This window comes from Barbus barbus (assembly GCF_936440315.1).
Source record: "Barbus barbus genome assembly, chromosome: 22".
In the NCBI taxonomy this organism is placed as follows: Eukaryota; Metazoa; Chordata; class Actinopteri; order Cypriniformes; family Cyprinidae; genus Barbus; species Barbus barbus.
In genome coordinates, this window is record NC_136750.1 from 2,739,896 (window position 1) to 2,757,763 (window position 17,868).

Sequence of the window (17,868 nt, forward strand, 5' to 3'; positions counted from 1 at the left end):
ATTTGTATTCCTTTCTACACAAGTTACAGGCTGATTACAGGGGCAGATTCTTGATTAATAAAGGCATATTTTTTTGAGGTATCTTTCACTTTACAACACTAGTACATGATTTGTAAATTAATACATTTTGACGTTTGCATCACATTACCAGCTCTTGCTTTTCTGACATAGTAAACTTGCTCAGTAGCGCACCTGGTACAGCATAGCACTTGTGATTTGAAGCACTCGGGTAGGAGACCTGTGAAACACAAGTAGTGATAACATAGCTCAAAGACTTGGAGATGCAAGTTAACATGGCATGGTTGCTCCAGAATTTTTTTTTTTTTTTTTTTTTCACATTTGCTTTCGATAACACTATTGTTAATGTTTCGTTTTGTGGTACATCATTTTCAAACGTATTTTAAGCACCACGATACATAGACAATATAAGCAAAGTAATAAAAATATTAAAATTAATTTAAAACTGAATCCGCTTTTAGTGCCACTCACAGGACATTTTGAAAATGTTACTAAATGTGCAATCCAATATCATTCAGCAGAAATCTTGCCACAGACATAACAAGTTCAAATTGCAAACAATACAAACAAACAGTAAAGCCCATTTTAATAGCCAAAAAAGACAAAGCAGATAATACAAGCTAAATCAGTCTCCTATAGTTAGCCAGACTCAAACAGGGCAAGAGCCTGAAAAGCCTCTTTTGAGTTTTGAGAAAGGTGAGAAATGTGGCTTTGCTGGAAAGGTTTTTTTTTTATTTTATTTTTTTTTTTAATCAAGGACTTTGTGGCACCCATAATAACACATTCTCAGTGTGTTTTAAATATATGCCTCTCTCTTTTTCTCCTCCTCTCTTCTGTCTCGCACTCTTTTACTTTCTTTTTCTTTTTCCTCCCTATTGGTGGGATGGTGAGTGGGAGGTTCATTACTATAGTTCAGATCGGTGGCAAAAAAGAAGAAAAAAATGAGTAAGTAATTACTACTATTAGTGAGCTCCCTATCACTGGCCTGTGCAATGACGTGACTAATTATTAGCGAGTGACTATTATGGCTCAAAAGTACATTATTCTTTTAGGTTCTTTGGGAGAGCTGATGACATTAATACATGGTCTTATAGAGACACAGATGGGGTCTTGACTGGCCACCCACTCAAGTCAACGCTTCTGGCATTAAAAGGCCACAGGCTGCTGTGGGGGTTTGGCTGAAGGGACATTTTACTGGAACACTTTCACATGCTGGAAATTATACTTTCATAAGTGAACAATGTACATCGATAGATTTCAGTGGTAAAAACATAGCATATATATATATATAGTTTTCAAAGAGCAAATGGCGTTACCCACAAGCTTTAGAATAACTGGAGAAAGCAAAGCAATCTGTTAGCGTTCTCCTTCAAAAAGACTAGAGATATATAAAGTATTAAATTATAAATTAAATATATAATATTTTAAATATTTAAAAATGTAATGCAAAAAATATAAAGTATTTGCTAATACAGTTGTTAAAATATATAAATATGTTTGATAAGTTTTATAACATGCATTTAGCATATAATATGCATACATTTTGGACATATTTTTTTTTTTTTTTTTTTATAAATAGACTTTTTTTATTTTGCCGTATGGGGTCTCACTACTAGTGCAAGATGCTAACCAGCCAAACCCTGACATTGGAACCAGAAGTTTATGAAAAAGAGAATTAAAGAGAGAGACAAAGTGAGAGATGAAGTAGTGAACACAAGCCAGGAAGAATGCCTGCTGGGAAGGCCAATTTATTCTGGTGGGTGACTGTTGTGTTGGCCATGCTGGTTAGCATCTCTCTTTCTCTCTGCCTCTCTGTGAGTCATTGCTGTGTGGCAGAGAGTGTGGATTCTGTCGAGCGCTTCCAGATGGATCTCTACGCCGGGCAGGCAAGGCCTAGCTTAGACTATGACCACTGGAAGAGAAGATTGATTTCCTCTATGGTGTACGACATGCCACGCACCAAAGCTTCACTCTCAAACTTCACAAATGAGCCCCAAAACATGCTGTTGTCTCCCAAAAACAATTGGTCCATGTGCAGAGAGACCATGAGCACAGAACGGACTGTTTGTCTCCATTTCCTATGGGCAGCTGGGGGGAAAAAGGGCTTTTTCTGAATGCCAGCCTTGGGATTGATTTTGAATGATGTTGTTTTGTGCTGCCTTTCACCCTCAACACCCATGACTGCAACTGAAAAATCACCAGTTTAACTTTTCCTTTACTTTCCATAGAGTAACATCCATGACCAGGGTTTTTATTTATTTATTCATTAGTTATTTTATATATATTTTTTAATTAATTTGTTAAAATAAATAAATTAATAAATTTTATTATTATTATTATCATTATCATTATTATTATTATTATTATTATTATTATTATTAATAATAATAATAATAATATTAATAATAATAATAATAATAATAATAATAATAATAACAATAATAATAATGCATTTTGGATGTATATGTAAATATTTACAAATACAAAAATAAATAAAATAAAATAAATAAAATAAAATAAAATAAAATTAAATTAAATTAAATTAAATTAAATTAAATTAAATTAAATGCACAATTTAACTGTCCATAACCGTACTATATTTTCTTCCTCCAGACTCTTCTTCGAGATGGGCGAAGGGAGAGCACTGTAAGCACCCTCTACATTTCAGCCTCCAACATTGAAACTGGGCAGAAGATTATCTGTCGGGCATCCAACAAGGCTGTGCCCAATGGGAAAGAAACCAGTGTCACTATTGACATTCAACGTAAGTGATACCACTCTTTTTAAAAAAATGTTATTTACATGCACAAAGTCAGCATTTTTCTCTCTCTTTCTAATTGGATCATGCTTGCTTTCCACTGAATTAAAACTACTAAATACAATGTCATACTAATCTAAGAGCACTTATATTTTCAGCATTAATGGGAGAATTGTCTACTGGTGTCTCATAATCAATGTAGATTGGCTTTTTCATCATTTTCATATGAAAATTGTACCAATATGCAAATCATGTGATGAATAAAAATGTTCTGGAATTGCTCACAATTCAAAATTGTAAAGCACAAAAAGTCACCACAATGTTGCATCTGGTAACCCTTGAAATGTAAACTCTAATCAGTTTCAAATTGTTAGAAATCATGTTTTTGTTTGTCTACTTTAAAAAAAAATCACATTAACTTTCATATCTCACCCACTCTTCTCTAGAAGTTTCAAAGAACAAGAACGCTATACTTGCATTGCTCAAAGCCTCGAATCCTCATCAGTAATGTTAACTATGACTAATAAAGCAGGACATACTATTTAGAGACCCATTACTAGTGACAGCTCCATTGTGCAACTATATGCATGACATGAGAATTACTTTGTAGCACAAAAGGGATGTGGGTGCAAGGTGAGGTGCAGGTGCAAGATGATTAACATTTTTTAGTGTTGCACTAGCTTAAATGTTTGCTCGAATGCGTTTATGCAAAGCAGCAGACAGCAGATAGGGCGTGGTAGTAGTAGTATTTTGCATAAAAATAATAATACAGTCTACATTGAAGACATTGTTGTTTTTTATATTTTTGTAAATAATTGTATTTATTTATGTACAGTACAGAATGCTTCACAAATATAGACTGCAATGCGAAACAAAAAATATATATGCAAAAATAACATTTATAGATAGATAGGTAGAGAGACAGAGAGATAGATAAATAGACGTTTAATGATAATGAAGCCTATTTTTAGGATTTAAAAATTAGTTCATATTGAAGACAATACTGTATTATCACCAAGCAACAGAGAGTGAACACAGATAGGCGGAGAGATACAAACCACAGCGAAACATCCAGTTGTAAGAAATATTAGGACTAACTGTTGTATAAATGTATTACATTCCCTCCCCTCATTTCTATGTATCCCACTCGCTCTACTCCAAATGCTCTGTAGACGCGCAGAGGCGCTGTACACTCCACTGCTGTCCAGATCTGCTCCCCATTCCACCGTCTGTGTTTTAATTAAACCACGCGAGAAATCAGACCTACTGTAATTGAACTCAGCCACAGAGCAGACAAATTTGCCAAGTCTCTGTGCTCTCTAATTTCATTACTCTACTCTCACCACCTCTCCACGGAAAGATGGAAATATTTCAGATGTATCACAGAGACAAGCCATCGTGTTGCAAAATTCTGCGTGGCTGAAAGGAACATCCCTGGGAGAGAGGCAGGTGAATATGGAACAGGAGCCGTGCAAAGAGGATAATGAGGTTTTCAGAATTACATGCAGTCAGAGGCCCAGTCCGCTTTTGAATGACTAAATGAATACCCATCTGAGTGGGATACATTTACACCAACCTCCCGAGCTGGAGCTCTGCAAAGCATGAGACATTAACTCAGAAGAAGGGAACAAATAGAAACGGTGAATGGTAAGCGATGACGGCAAGCTCCCCCTCTGAGGATCAAACACTAGCAGGTGTTTAATGAATAAGTTATGGTGGTATCGGCAGGTGGGACGAAGCTAAGGATGTGAACCTGATGCGGAAGGGTACGAGTGTTTCCACTGGCGCATCCTCCAGGCCACAGGGGGGGCTGTGTAGCCATGCAAATCAGTTAATATTGATGAAGGACAGCTGTCTGCCGACGCACAGAACAGATGATTCAGGGTAAAGAGAATTGCACATCTCGCACTCCACTGCAGCACGCAACCGTTAAACTCACCGAGATCATTCCAGTGGAAAGCGTTTAATATGAATAAATGAAGCTGATGCATAATTACATAGAAAAGTGTGATCTCACAAGCATTCCCTCAACTGTTCAATAATGAGTATGTTTAAGGGTGGAGTGAACACAAACCACTAGTTCTGTAATGACAGCTCTCGGACAGTTTAGCATGGCAATGTGCAAGACAATGTTAATGTGTTTTGGCGGAATAGATCTGCTACGCTACGCTGCTCTGCCGCAGCTGTGAGCATGTTAGAAATACTGCTCCTGCAGATATACATGAAATAACCCCCATATATAGTATGAAATCGCCCCTTAGCAGATCTATACAGGTGAAGCTGGGGAACGTGGAGGGTTTCTGAAGCACACTGCAACTGCTACGGCAAGCTCTAGCTGAGTATTTGAATGTTGAGCAGAAGCTCATCGGCGGCTGATCAGAAATCAGCTGTGGCATGTGAATAATGATGTGATTATATATCAGATTGAGTTAGAACCATATCAGCCTGTGCCATCTAGAGATTCATGACAGAACTTTGTATTTGTTAAGTAGTATACCGATTTGGTTGGTCAGTATATGTTAAATGTGTTAGAATCGGGTTTAGAGGAGGTAGTTGTTTGTAGGTTTACATTTCACTTAATATCAAATATTGTGTATGTATATTACAGTTGTTGGGCTGTATAGTCCCAAAAGCATTGCCAGATGTTTGGGAAATGACACAAATTCCAAATTTCTATGTGAATTAATTCCAGATATGTTTTCAGTGATTTCAGTTCTCAAAAATGGAAAAGTGAACTTTCAAGAAACAAACATTATGTTGATGAAATTAAATTTAAGACACTCAACTCTTTCCTCACCAGCTTTTTTTTTTAACTCTTTCCTCATCAGTGATATATATATATATATATATATATATATATATATATATATATTATGAATATCTGAACATGCAATATGTCAAAAAAAAAAGAAAAAGCTGGATCGGATTCAAAACATAGATGGAGTAGATTGCTTCCTTCAACACCTCCAAAGCTTCAAAGTCCTAAACCACTTCATGGGTTTCATTCGGTAACATTAGGCAGTCTTCATTTATGTGCTTTTTAATGTTTGATGATGTGTTATTTTACATATGCGTCTGCTTCCATATGTGATTCCCTGTCCCATGGCCTCAATATAAGCATGTACTGTTTTTCACCTATACTATTTGACAAATAAAAGTAGTAATAGTTGAACACAGGGATTAAAAGAATCGCTTAATGCTCAAAAACATAATCACTCATCTCCACCAACAGAAAGAGCAACTGAGTGAATCAGATAATTAATCTTTTGAGTGAACTGAATTAAATGATTTAAGTCAATGGAATGAATCAGATTCCCTCTAATAGTTCTTATGGCTCTTCCAGGAAAATAAACAGTTATAGATAAAGAACGTCTTTGCCATACTCCCTGAAAATCGCAATAAACAACGTGTAGGCGAGGACAGCAGCGCAGTGCCCAGACTCGGCCTTAGCAAGAGTAATGAGAATGAAAAAAAAAAATCAATAGGCTTTATTTTACTTTTTTGTCTTTGTGTATGTGGTGTGCGTGCGTGTGTAGCAGGATCGATGTTGTGAGTGCAGTGCGGTGAATATGTTGCCATGTACCCTACACAGGCTGAGACACAGAACAGACAGAGAATCGATGGCTGACCCCAGGTGAATGACAGATATTCTTCCCGTCTGCCTGTTTAAGGGAGTGACAAAAGGTTAAGAAGAGAACCTTAAAGGAAGGAGGAAAGAAGGAAAAGATTAGAATATCGGACAGAGACTTTGATAAATTACTTAAGCCAAATGAAAGACACTTACTAAGACTGACAGCTCCACTGGATGAAAAAGGAAAAAAAAAACAACCCACGAGGGATGTGTGTGCGCACGTTTCATCACGTCCATCCTCTAATATGCCCACTCTAGCTATTGTCAGTGCTCATTCAGAGTCCACTAATTGACCACTTGGTTCAATGTGATAATGTCATCGGCAACAAAAGTAATTAAAGGCTTTCTGGATTTTTCCTCAGCTCAGATAATTCTCATTCTGATCAGCGCAGACCTCTGAGACAGCCGCTCGCTTTCGGCCAAAATGAGGCCTAAATGAGACGAGTCCAAACATTATCCACCGCATTACTTCACTGCTTAAACTTGTCCAGTTCAATGCATTTCCCTGGCTTCATTTTCCAGTAATCATTTAAACCCAGGAATTAGATTGACTTCAGAAATTTTGCTAAACATAAACCCCCGCTAGGATTATTTGACCCGGGGTTAAGCGAATTAGCATGTAAATATGAAATTGACTGGGAAATTAAAGTGGGCACTTCTTTAAGATCCTACAGCTGAAGAAAAACCCAAACTTCATCTGGCATTGGCCTTAGTGGGGTTACATCACACGACAGCAAAACCAGCTGCTCTCGCAAATCCATGTATTTTATTTCACATGCAAAGAAGCCAGGATAGAAAATGTTCAGACAAACAATTTGTTATATGTATGGATGAATGTATGGATGGATGGATAATGTATAACCTTACCCCTGTGCTTCACTGCATCTATACTTCAGCTTAAAGTTTTCAGAGTTTTTAATTCTGATATTATTTTAACTTTATACCTTGAATGGAATTAGATGCACAGATGGGCTATAATTCGATTAGTGATGGCAATAACACATTATGTGTAAAGGAATATATGCTTTAGCAATGCATTATTCATGTTGCAGAGTTTGACAGACAGCTCCACAGGGCAAAAACTGCAAACTGTTTAAATTCATTGCACAGAACTAAAGCGCTAGATCAAAAGCACTGCATCAGTGTATCCCTTATGAAGTGAGACGAAAGCTAATCTATAGTGTACTGCATAGTGGACTCGGTGCTTGTACTTGTTCCGTTTGGGGTCCTGGAAATTGGTATTCGAGAAGCGGTTGATGTAGGCTGATCATGTGGGACAGTTATGGTTAGTATGTCATTTTTACTCTACTACTGGGTCAAAAATATGTATATTTTCAAATCGGACTATACAGTTCACTAATTGTCTGGTTATTCTTGTGTATAGTTTTTATTGTATTGGTCTTGTTTTTAATGTATAAAAACATCATCTTATGAGGTGGGGATTTTCAAATCATTAGAGAAGCGTTTCTACCTAAGGATGTTGATTTTTTTTTAAGGTAGCTGTCTGCGATATTGAACAAGAACGTAGTTTGTGTAACATTATCAATATATTATTCGCTGTTTTATAATGTAGTCAAGCCAAAGAATAATGATATTTGCTATGGTATATGTCTGACGTTGTAGTGAGCAATACATAAAATGCGTAACGATTCTGATGCATTGACTTGTAGAGAGCAATGTACAATTCGCTCTTCCCATTTCTTCTTTGGAATCAGTTTCTGGTTCAAACACATAAATGTAGCATTTAAAAAAGTTAACTGAGTGAAAGTGGGGCAGGTAGTCTGAGCTAGTGTGATTTAATGGAGGCGGGGACTAATTTGCATATTCATCGTTCCCAGTATACTTAATGAGGCAAGAGTGTAGAGTTATATTCAAGCCATTTTAAGACATTAAGACAGTATTTTAATAGGAAGAAACTTTGAATATGTAATTTTTTGATTATAAAAGATAAGTTTAAGGCATCAAGTCGGTGACTGCAGGGGGATTTTAATGGCATAGAGTAAATTAGTAATACATAAAGAGGATTAAGTCATATCGTGTGTGTGTGACTTTCTACATTGCTTATAACTTTATACATTGCTCATGATGAAAATACCTACCAGGAACCGTTACTTACTTTGTCGCCAAATAAACTCACTGCAAAGGGCCTTAATATATACACATGAACTGTGTTCGCAGACAGCGCAAGAGTTGATGTGAGATCTCAGTGTCAGTGAAACCCGCACTGTGGCACACAAGTTATAAAGAGATTCAATCGCCCTCCTCCCGCTGATACTGGGCCATCAGCTCTCTCTTTCTCACCGAGAACAGCTGGCCACTGTGACCCGGGGAGAATGGAAATCAAGCTTTAAGAAAGGCAGAGAAGCCATTTTCTTTGGCACCTTCCTTGCAACTCTGGGGAAGTTGGCCGATTGTTCAAAACCGCCATCTGCTCTTCGCTTTGAACTTCCGATCAAAAGCTGTCATCTCCCCAACCCTTTTATTTTATATAATTTTTGTTTTCACATCGCTCCTGTTCTCCAGTCCCATTGTTTTGGGGGCTGTCATTGTTGCAGCCGTGTCTCAGACCTCCGTGCTCTCCCTGCTGATGAAGCGGAGGAATTAGCAGAGCTGAATATTGATGGCCTGTCGCATGCTGCTCAGGCCGGAGAGACTCATGCATTTATACATCAAAGTGACAAACAGACTTCTTTATTAAGACACTGTCTGTACATAGATTTGGGGGTCACGGGCAGTCTTGGCAAGCTTCTGCCAGCCTGCCTCTGGAGCCCGGGCCTTTGAGAGGCGCTAGTCAATCCTCTAGGGCCAAACGTCCATCTAAAACGCCTATTTCATTATTTAAGACAGAAAGTTAATGTCACTCTTCGGTTTTGTCATAAGTAGTCGACACTTTTGATGGCTTTCCTGTCCCTCAAGGGTCACTCCCAAAAGACTTGAACTGACATCAAAGGCAATCATGACGTGCTTCAAAACAGCTAAGGCCAAAAATGAATGTTAACATTATTCAGTGTTTTAAAGGGACGGTTCACCCAAAAATGAAAATTCTGCTTCCATTTACTCACCAAGTTACTCATACAAGTTGTTTCAAACCTGTATGAGTTTCTTTATTCTATTGAACACAAAATACAATATTCTGAAGAATATTAGTAAACAAACAGTTGATGTAGCCATTGATTTCCATAGGACCCCCCCCCCCCCCCCCCCCCCCCCTCCATATCATGGAAATCAATGGCTACCAACATCAGTTTGTTAACCACGTTTCTTTTTCTTTTTTTTTATCTTCTGATAAAGTACACAATGAAGCTCTTATTTAAGGAGAGGCCCAAAAAAAAACATTTGGTGAAATTGCTTATATTTATATGGCCAAAACGAAGTATTAAAGTCTGATAATGTAAATATATGATATTAATAATGTCACTCAATGAGATCTTTATAAGAGACTTCTTAAATAAAGTGATATGAATATCAGTCACTCTGTATCATCCAATCTGTCTTAGATCAAAGCTCTGTAATTTTTAGTGTGTTAAACATATAATGCAATATAATGCAATGATGAATGAGAGATGAACAAATAAACTGTCCTCAAAAGCCTGATGATCATATTTGATACATGATTTGTGATCACGTGATTTTTCTAAAACAAATGATGAATAAACTTACCGTCAGTTGCTTCAGTCCAGTAGAATTTCATCTCAAAATATTTCTAATATAAAAGTGGTAGCACTTTATTTTAATGTCCAATTCTCACTAGTTGTTTATTAACATGCATATTTCTAGCATATTGGCTGTTTATTCAGCACATGTTAATGAGTTATTGTGCATGACCATGTTCTAGATTCCTTAATCTGACCCAATACCTAAACTTGAAAACTATCTTACTAACTATTAATAATAAGCAGGAAATTGGTAGTTTATTGAGGGAAAACTTTTATTTATTAGTGAATACATGTTCCCCAATCTAAAGTGTTGCCATAAACGTTTTTCACACATTTACTTTATAAAAATCAATAAAGATTTCACAGCAAAAAGGCACATGAACCATAAGCTGAAGTATGCTAAAAGGCCTTCTTTACTGGCTAAAACTATCAATCAGACGACAGAAAGAAAGTAGTATATTGTGTACAACCAAGTTTTGATCATGTTGATAATGCAGTGGGGTTAATATTAATTGCCAATATCATAATAAATGCCAATATAGACCATTAGCCCAGCTGTAGGCTGTTCATCTCAACTAGGCATTTACAATATACAATCTGTGGTTAACTGTTTTATAAGATGCATCAGACAATAAACCCACCTGATATCCTCCTACATGCATGCCCAATTAGCCAGAGTAAACGCTTTACACGTATCCTGCTGGTAACCGGGCAGCACACAGCACTAATCAGTGTGTCCGTGGTTGCGCCGGTGTGTCCCGCGGGCTCAGGCTGGTGTTGTTCAGCCAGAGAACAACCTGGCACAGGTGTGTGTGGTCGAAAAGGCAGATGGGGGACCTTTACCCACCGCTGGGATGCCGCTCTGCCCAGCTGTGCTCCTGCGGGCCACATACTGCACTTCAGAGCAGACCTGCGCCCACACACAACAGCAGAGCCCCGGTGACACTCCAGCTGAGTCTTGAATACAGCTGCGCCAGCACAGACTAAATTAGTGTTACTTCAGTGTAATAGGACACAGAAAACATATATGTAGAATAGCTGGATCTCAAACGCATGACTGGCACTGGGTTTCTCTTTCTCTCTGTTCTCTATCTTTATCTGCTCCCTGTGGACGAGGAATCGCTGATGTGTGCTGCTTAGCTTCTGCGCTTGCCGCTGTCCGGTCTTGGTAAAAGCACAACAATTAGGTCTCTTTTCCTTTTTTTAGCTTCCCCAGAGACCCGTGAAGCTGTTTTTGTTGTACACAGTCGTTGTTCTCAGTGGACAATGCAAAATTAGGCCTGGCATGAGAGGCATATGAGGGACATCTACTGCATCTAATAATAATGGTGTGCATATGATACAAAATGGTTAGGATTAGGGCTGTGGGGTTTTTCCGTTGATGAAGACTTCGTGGACGGCTCAAAGGAATAAAGCGGACCTCATCAAGTGATCGAGCACCACCGATGGAAAAACACAACATTCTCAATTCATTTTAAAAAAATCGATGGAAGCTTTCAGACACGATTTTCTTCTCCTTTTTCTATGGAGTTATTTTAATGTCAATATAGACTGCAAGAGTGCAAATTTCTCTGCTCGCAGGTGGATTCCCATTCACTATCACAGAAAATGGACATGCTCTCTTTCGGTCAGACGTTACATGTGTGCGCTCAAGAATTATCTCCTCTCCTGAATTTAATGATGCCATAGGCACAACCTGGAGTGTGGGCATACACCGGCAGAAACATAAATTGGCGCATATGCCAACGAATGTAAATCAGTATTTAAATAGCATAACAGTATTAATGTACCTATCGGTCTCGCATGTATCCTGCATCGTCTCGTAAAATCACATGTACTGTCCTGAAACAGATCTATAGCCAGGTGGTCACCCTAGCCCAGAGTAATAAAATAATTAGGCTACTAATTTGAATCAGTAAATTTTAACGAAAACAATACATTCTAAAACTAAAAAGAAGCAGTTTTTTTGCGAACAGATCAGCCGGTAAACTCCTGGAATGTCTAAGGATCCAGAAAGTGAATGCAATTTTTAAATGCCATATCTGTCACAGGTTTTTAGCAGTGCACATTTGTTGTACCATAAATGTAACTTTTTTTCTTAAACAAAGTTAATGTTATGACTTGTGTTTGATGATATTTGTCTTTGTTATTTACTTTGATTTATGGAGTAATGTGGATGTCTTAACCTGGTAAATTAAAAGGATTTATGTTCAAATAACACAGAGCAATAACATACTTTTACATCTATGCAAATGCATTGTTACGTGTCTGGTGTGCAAAATAAAGCGCACGACGAAGGAGTACAATCAAGAGTTCTTGTAATAATCCACAGACTGAGCAGGGCACAACCAAACACAAATCCACAACGATAGCAGACAAAGGAGCATGGGAGAACACAGGCTTTAAATACTAAACACAATCATGGAGAAACAGAAACAGGAGTGGAGCTAATGAACTAATCAGGGCAACTAAAGAAGGCGGGAGGGCTAGAACAAGAACAAAAGTCCATAACTGTAACATGCATATACAATATTTGTAACTTAAATAAGTAGCTAATAATATAAAGAGACAGTTATTTAACAATATGTTAAGGAGTTGTAACATTTGCGTAAATATACACACACACACACAAACAATCTGTGCGTTTCCTATTATTTTCTCAGTTTAAATGCCATGACTTTGTGTTCTTGTTGGGGTTTTAATTGTAATAGAATATTTTGTGATTAAACCGTTGTTTTAATAAGTTCTGATTTGTAAAAATAAAAAGGTATACCACTCATACAGTTCTTTAGTTAGTGTTTTTTTGATGATGCCGAGTTAATACGCTCACAATTGTTTCCTGCCTGAACAATTCCTCAGATAATAGCACATTTCCACCTATTGGTTGCAATTACTGTGCATTTATGCTAAAAAATTGAATGTTTTCTTATTAGTTTATTTTGTTTTCTTGCAGACTTGCCATTGGTGAATCTCTCAGTGGAGCCTCAGCCGGTCCTGGAGGGGAACCTGGTGAAGTTTCATTGCTCAGCCAAAGCTAATCCTCCAGTCACCCAATATAAGTAAGACACCAAACACAACCGAAAGAAAAATGCCCAGTGATCCAATACTAGAAGTCTTTTATAATGCCGCATCCTCTGGGGATGATTAGACGGAACTAACTCTAATTCACGCTGTTCATCTCACTGGAACATCACATGTTGCTGAAATGCTCTGGCATTTAGTTGCAAATATTTTTAGAGCCATCTCAAAGTTGAAATCCACTATCCTGGCTGGCATCGGTTTGTTATATCTAAGCCAAGACTAGGATTGGGGTGCCACATTGGGCATTCAAATCAAAGCAGGGATGTGTCTATCTGACACACTGATCCAATATCCAAGAATAATGTTTCCTGTCCTCTCCAAACAGATGAGAATGAGGTTGAAATACAAGTTATTTATTTCCGTGAGATGTAGCCTCGGCCTTGCGGAGGGCCAATAGCGAGGCGATTTGTTAGAACATGCTTTTCGGTGTGGGTTTTCAAACTAGGTGAAAAATAAGAGCAGTAAAATCAATACTGAAGGGAATTGCACAGCGGTGGATCTTGATGTACTGAGGAATGGAACGGATCCGTAATACAGTTGTAGGTAGGCAAACAGAGTTGTTTCTAGCTTTTGAAATGACAGAATCAGACTTCCCTTCTATGAACTATTTCTAACCGTATTCAAACTCGTTCAAACTCATCTATATAATATTTCTTATCTATCTATCTATCTATCTATCTATCTATCTATCTATCTATCTATCTATCTATCTATCTATCTATCTATCTATCTATCTATCTATCTATCTATCTATCTATCTATCTATCTATCTATCTATCTATCTATCTATCTAATAGTAACCCTAAACCAAACCCTAATCCTAATTCAGAACTGGCCTGCGAGCTAGGATGCTGCATAATGCAAATTGCATCGATTTTGAACAAATCAATTAGTGAATTGGGTTCTAAAACAACAAGAAAGTGCAAGAAAATATTCTTCATATGTGTAATATTTTCACATATTTAGAGTGTGCGAGCTGTGCAGAGCGATGAAGTTGAAGCGTCAGTGTTTTCTCTCACTTCAAGGTTGGTTCTGATTCCGCTCTATTAGAAAATTTGATATACGTGCAAACTGAATATGTTTCCAGGAACTTAATTACATTATTTACAGTAAAATGACAGTGGATGAATGAGAAAATGATACAGTTTATAGTTTAAATAAATACTAAGTGCAATTAATTGAATATAAGAGTGTTTTTTAGGGCTTGAATACATATTTATATGTAATTCCATAATTACTTGTATATGGTTAAAGTTACTGCTCAATGCACTAACATGCATTAATGATCAACTAAAATATACATATATATATATATACATATACATATATACATATATATATATATATACATATATATATATATATATATATATATATATATATATATATATATATATATATATATATATATATTAAAGCTGGCCAGCAAGCTGGGTTACTGCAGTGTGCAAAGTATGTTTAGCACAGATTTTTTATTTTTTTATTTTTATACAGGAAATATATTTTACAGAATTTGCACAATTTAGTGAATCAGATGCTGAAACATCACTGACAGTGCATGTAAATATTCCTCATATGTGCAGCATTTGCAATAAATAGTTAGTTTGTGAGCAGAGCGATGAATGAAGTTGCGTGTTTTTGCCTGAAGCGTCAGTGTTTTCTCTCACTCCATCAAGAGCATAACATGTTAACGGCCCATGAATTCACCACATTAGACTATTAGCAATCCGAATGTGTGAAATATTATTAGAAAGAATATGAATTGCTAAATGCTATCCGTTTCAGGACATTGCACTGAGTTCCTCTTTCTCTTCCATGTCTAAGGGCCCTTTAGCAACCTCTCCCATTGATCTGAAGGAAATCAGTGGCCTCTCTCGTGAATTTAATAAATGTGTTGATTGACACTTTCCTTGATGACTTTCTCCGTGGGAGAGCAATAAAAATATCAGAGCTAGAGTTTGAATTAATGATAGCCTTCCAAAGAGGATTCATGGACCATTGAAATGTCCCTGACATTAACATGGGGTAATTTTGTCACCCATTGATTGAGGGACTACAAAGTAGAAATGCTATTATTGTGGTGTCTGCATAATGTGATGTGTTGAGGAGTGGTAAGTACACAGATTCATGTGCATTGAGACGGATCATTACCGGTTGGGTTCGTTTTATGAAATGGGAGTCAGGAAAGATGTGGACTTCAATTGCTCCCAAAATAGTGTCTTAAGAGTGGACGTGCTAGGAGAATATGCTACTTCTATAATATACTAAAACCATGTGGCAATATGTAATGGTTTATATTGTTGCTTTCTGTTATTTTTGCAATATTAATGTTGTATTGTTATTATTATTATTAAAATTTCATATTTAATAATAATAGTTTTACATTTAATCAATCAGGGATATTGAGACAAAACACTGCCTGATCATTAGTGGTCTGGTTCATATTATTTTTATTTATAATGTATTTAATTGATTTGCATTGCATTTTTTATTTATTTATTTATTTTTATTATTTACTTAAATTATTTATTTAATTTTCAATTGTATTTGTGCTTATACAGTACGTACAAGTGTGTGTGTGTGTGTGTGTGTGTGCAAACAAAAAAATGTTTTTTGTTTTTGTTGTTGTTTTTTACTATCCCTTGTATGCAATATGTTTGAGAAAAAAAACAAACAAACATCAAAAACAAGAATCCTTTGATTCATGTAACAAACAAGCAGATTTACTCCCAAATTATCACAATAACAATTATGTTTGAGGCGTTGTGCTTGTTAGTTGTGGGTGTTTTGGGGATAGTTAAGCCGTGTTGTGCATCTCTGCAGTGATGTCTTTGACACAGCTGATGAAGAGGTTTTCATGGTGGGCTGCTCGCTTCGCTTATCAAGCGTTTGATGTGCACACGCAGATAAGGGTGCTGCTGCTGTTTGTTTTCCATGACCGCGTTCCCCAGCGACTCTGAGAAACAGCCAGACATGATTCATCAACCAGGGAACAGCACATGGAAAACTAACCAACAGCAACAGATGTAGCCGATATCTCAAAACAGAAAATTAAACTCCGGGCATCTGTCCTGCTGGCTGCTAGATTGGCCAATATGAGTCCATGTTGTGATGCTATCATAATGGAGCGAAAAGCAGCTTTATTGTAACCTAGAAAGTGTGTGTGGCATCATCCCAGACCGGGAGAGAAGGATGGAGAAGACGGGCTCATCATCTCCAGCACATGTCCCACGATATCCAGATGAATATTGAAATGTCATCTGCCCCGATGCAAAAACTGAAACAATAAACCTATCAAAATCTGGTCTTTGTTGCTTACAACTATCGTACCTGTGTGTAAAAAAAAAATACAATAAAAATTGTTTTATTTTAGTGTGTGTTGGTGTGGTGTGTGTGTGTATAAAACTGTACTTGCAGATTATACAATATCATTTAAATAAAAGGCCGTGTAAATGCACTTAAAGAGAGACACTACTTAAGTACTTAAGTGCACTTTGTAATAAGGTTAATCAAGTCTAAAGAACATTTTTAAACATTTATTTTTGCTTTATTGAATTACACTTATTTTGATGCGTTGACTAACATACTAAATCACATGTAAAGTATTTGAAAGGTATTGTGTTATTTGATATTACATTTGAAATTAATGTATTTTAAATCTATACATTAAAATATATTTTAGTTAGTCAGTACATTTGGTATATTTCAAAGACAACATAAATATTGATGAAATTACATATAGAGGAGGTTTTCGCTCCTAATTTAAATCTTTGGCTCTTTAATCTAAATTAAGCACTATTAAATTGCGTTTAGCACTATTAATTGATTTATTTAAGGAATTAATATAAATGTGAATTATAATACATTTTAATTTAATACTGTATCAATTAACATGCTAAAATGAACCTAAAACATATCACATTCACTTCAGACATGTATATATATATATTTTTTTTTTTAACTGTTTTATTTAAAACACTTCTGTTTCTTTTCTGTTGTTATTGTTATTGGGGGGGGGGGGGGGGGGGTAAAAATACAGCTAAACCCAAAGCTTTACCTGTGCATTGCCTTACAGAAAAGCCAAACATTCAATTCCTCCTGATACTGTACCCTTCTACTCCAGAATAATAAAGCAGTCCAAAAGTTTACAAAAGTTTACATAGACACTCTGCTGGGTTTCATTGAGGGGTCATGTTTGTTCTGTTCAGAAGACCCTGGCTGAAACCCAGCGGATGCCACTGTGCTCACGGAAGTTTTGGCTCTTTGGATGTGCAGTGCTGAATCCTTCAGCTCTGGCAAAGCTAACCCACCATTTGGGTCTTTCCTGCCGGCCAAACCTCCCAGTCTGCCACCCCATGGGCTTAAAACCAACACACAGTCCTCCTTTGCTCTGTATTGCCATAGTTTTGTGCTGTCGGAATACTAGTTGGAATTAGAAATAGAGCTCTCGATTGATAAAAATTATACACTGTTTATTGCAAATTTAATTAATCGCATTAAATTGCATATATCAGTAATTTCAGAAAAGGCTTCCGGGTGATTTAAATACATTACATTATTGGGGAAGAGTGATACATCTTTGAATACATATCACAAAACTAGCTTTAGAATTTACTCTGGGTCTAGCTATTTTACAAAACGCACTTTAGTATGCTTTTACAGAAATAATATGCTTTAAAAGAACTATACTTAAGTGCAAACTAAATGTTTCGGAAAACACAATT

General features: G+C 36.7%; 1 protein-coding gene across 4 annotated transcripts in view; it reads left to right on the forward strand.

The window, feature by feature from the left end:
* The window catches only part of LOC306888007 (kin of IRRE-like protein 3), a gene marked incomplete at both ends in the record, with an annotated part of 196,252 nt that overhangs the window by 152,168 nt on the left and 26,216 nt on the right, over positions 1-17,868 (forward strand). For all 4 annotated transcript variants that reach the window (XM_079446096.1, XM_079446095.1, XM_079446097.1 and 1 more), the window contains 2 exons: positions 2,632-2,782; positions 13,017-13,122. In XM_079446096.1, the coding sequence (XP_079302222.1) occupies positions 2,632-2,782; positions 13,017-13,122 (257 nt within the window). The remainder of the gene's footprint in view (positions 1-2,631; positions 2,783-13,016; positions 13,123-17,868) is intronic.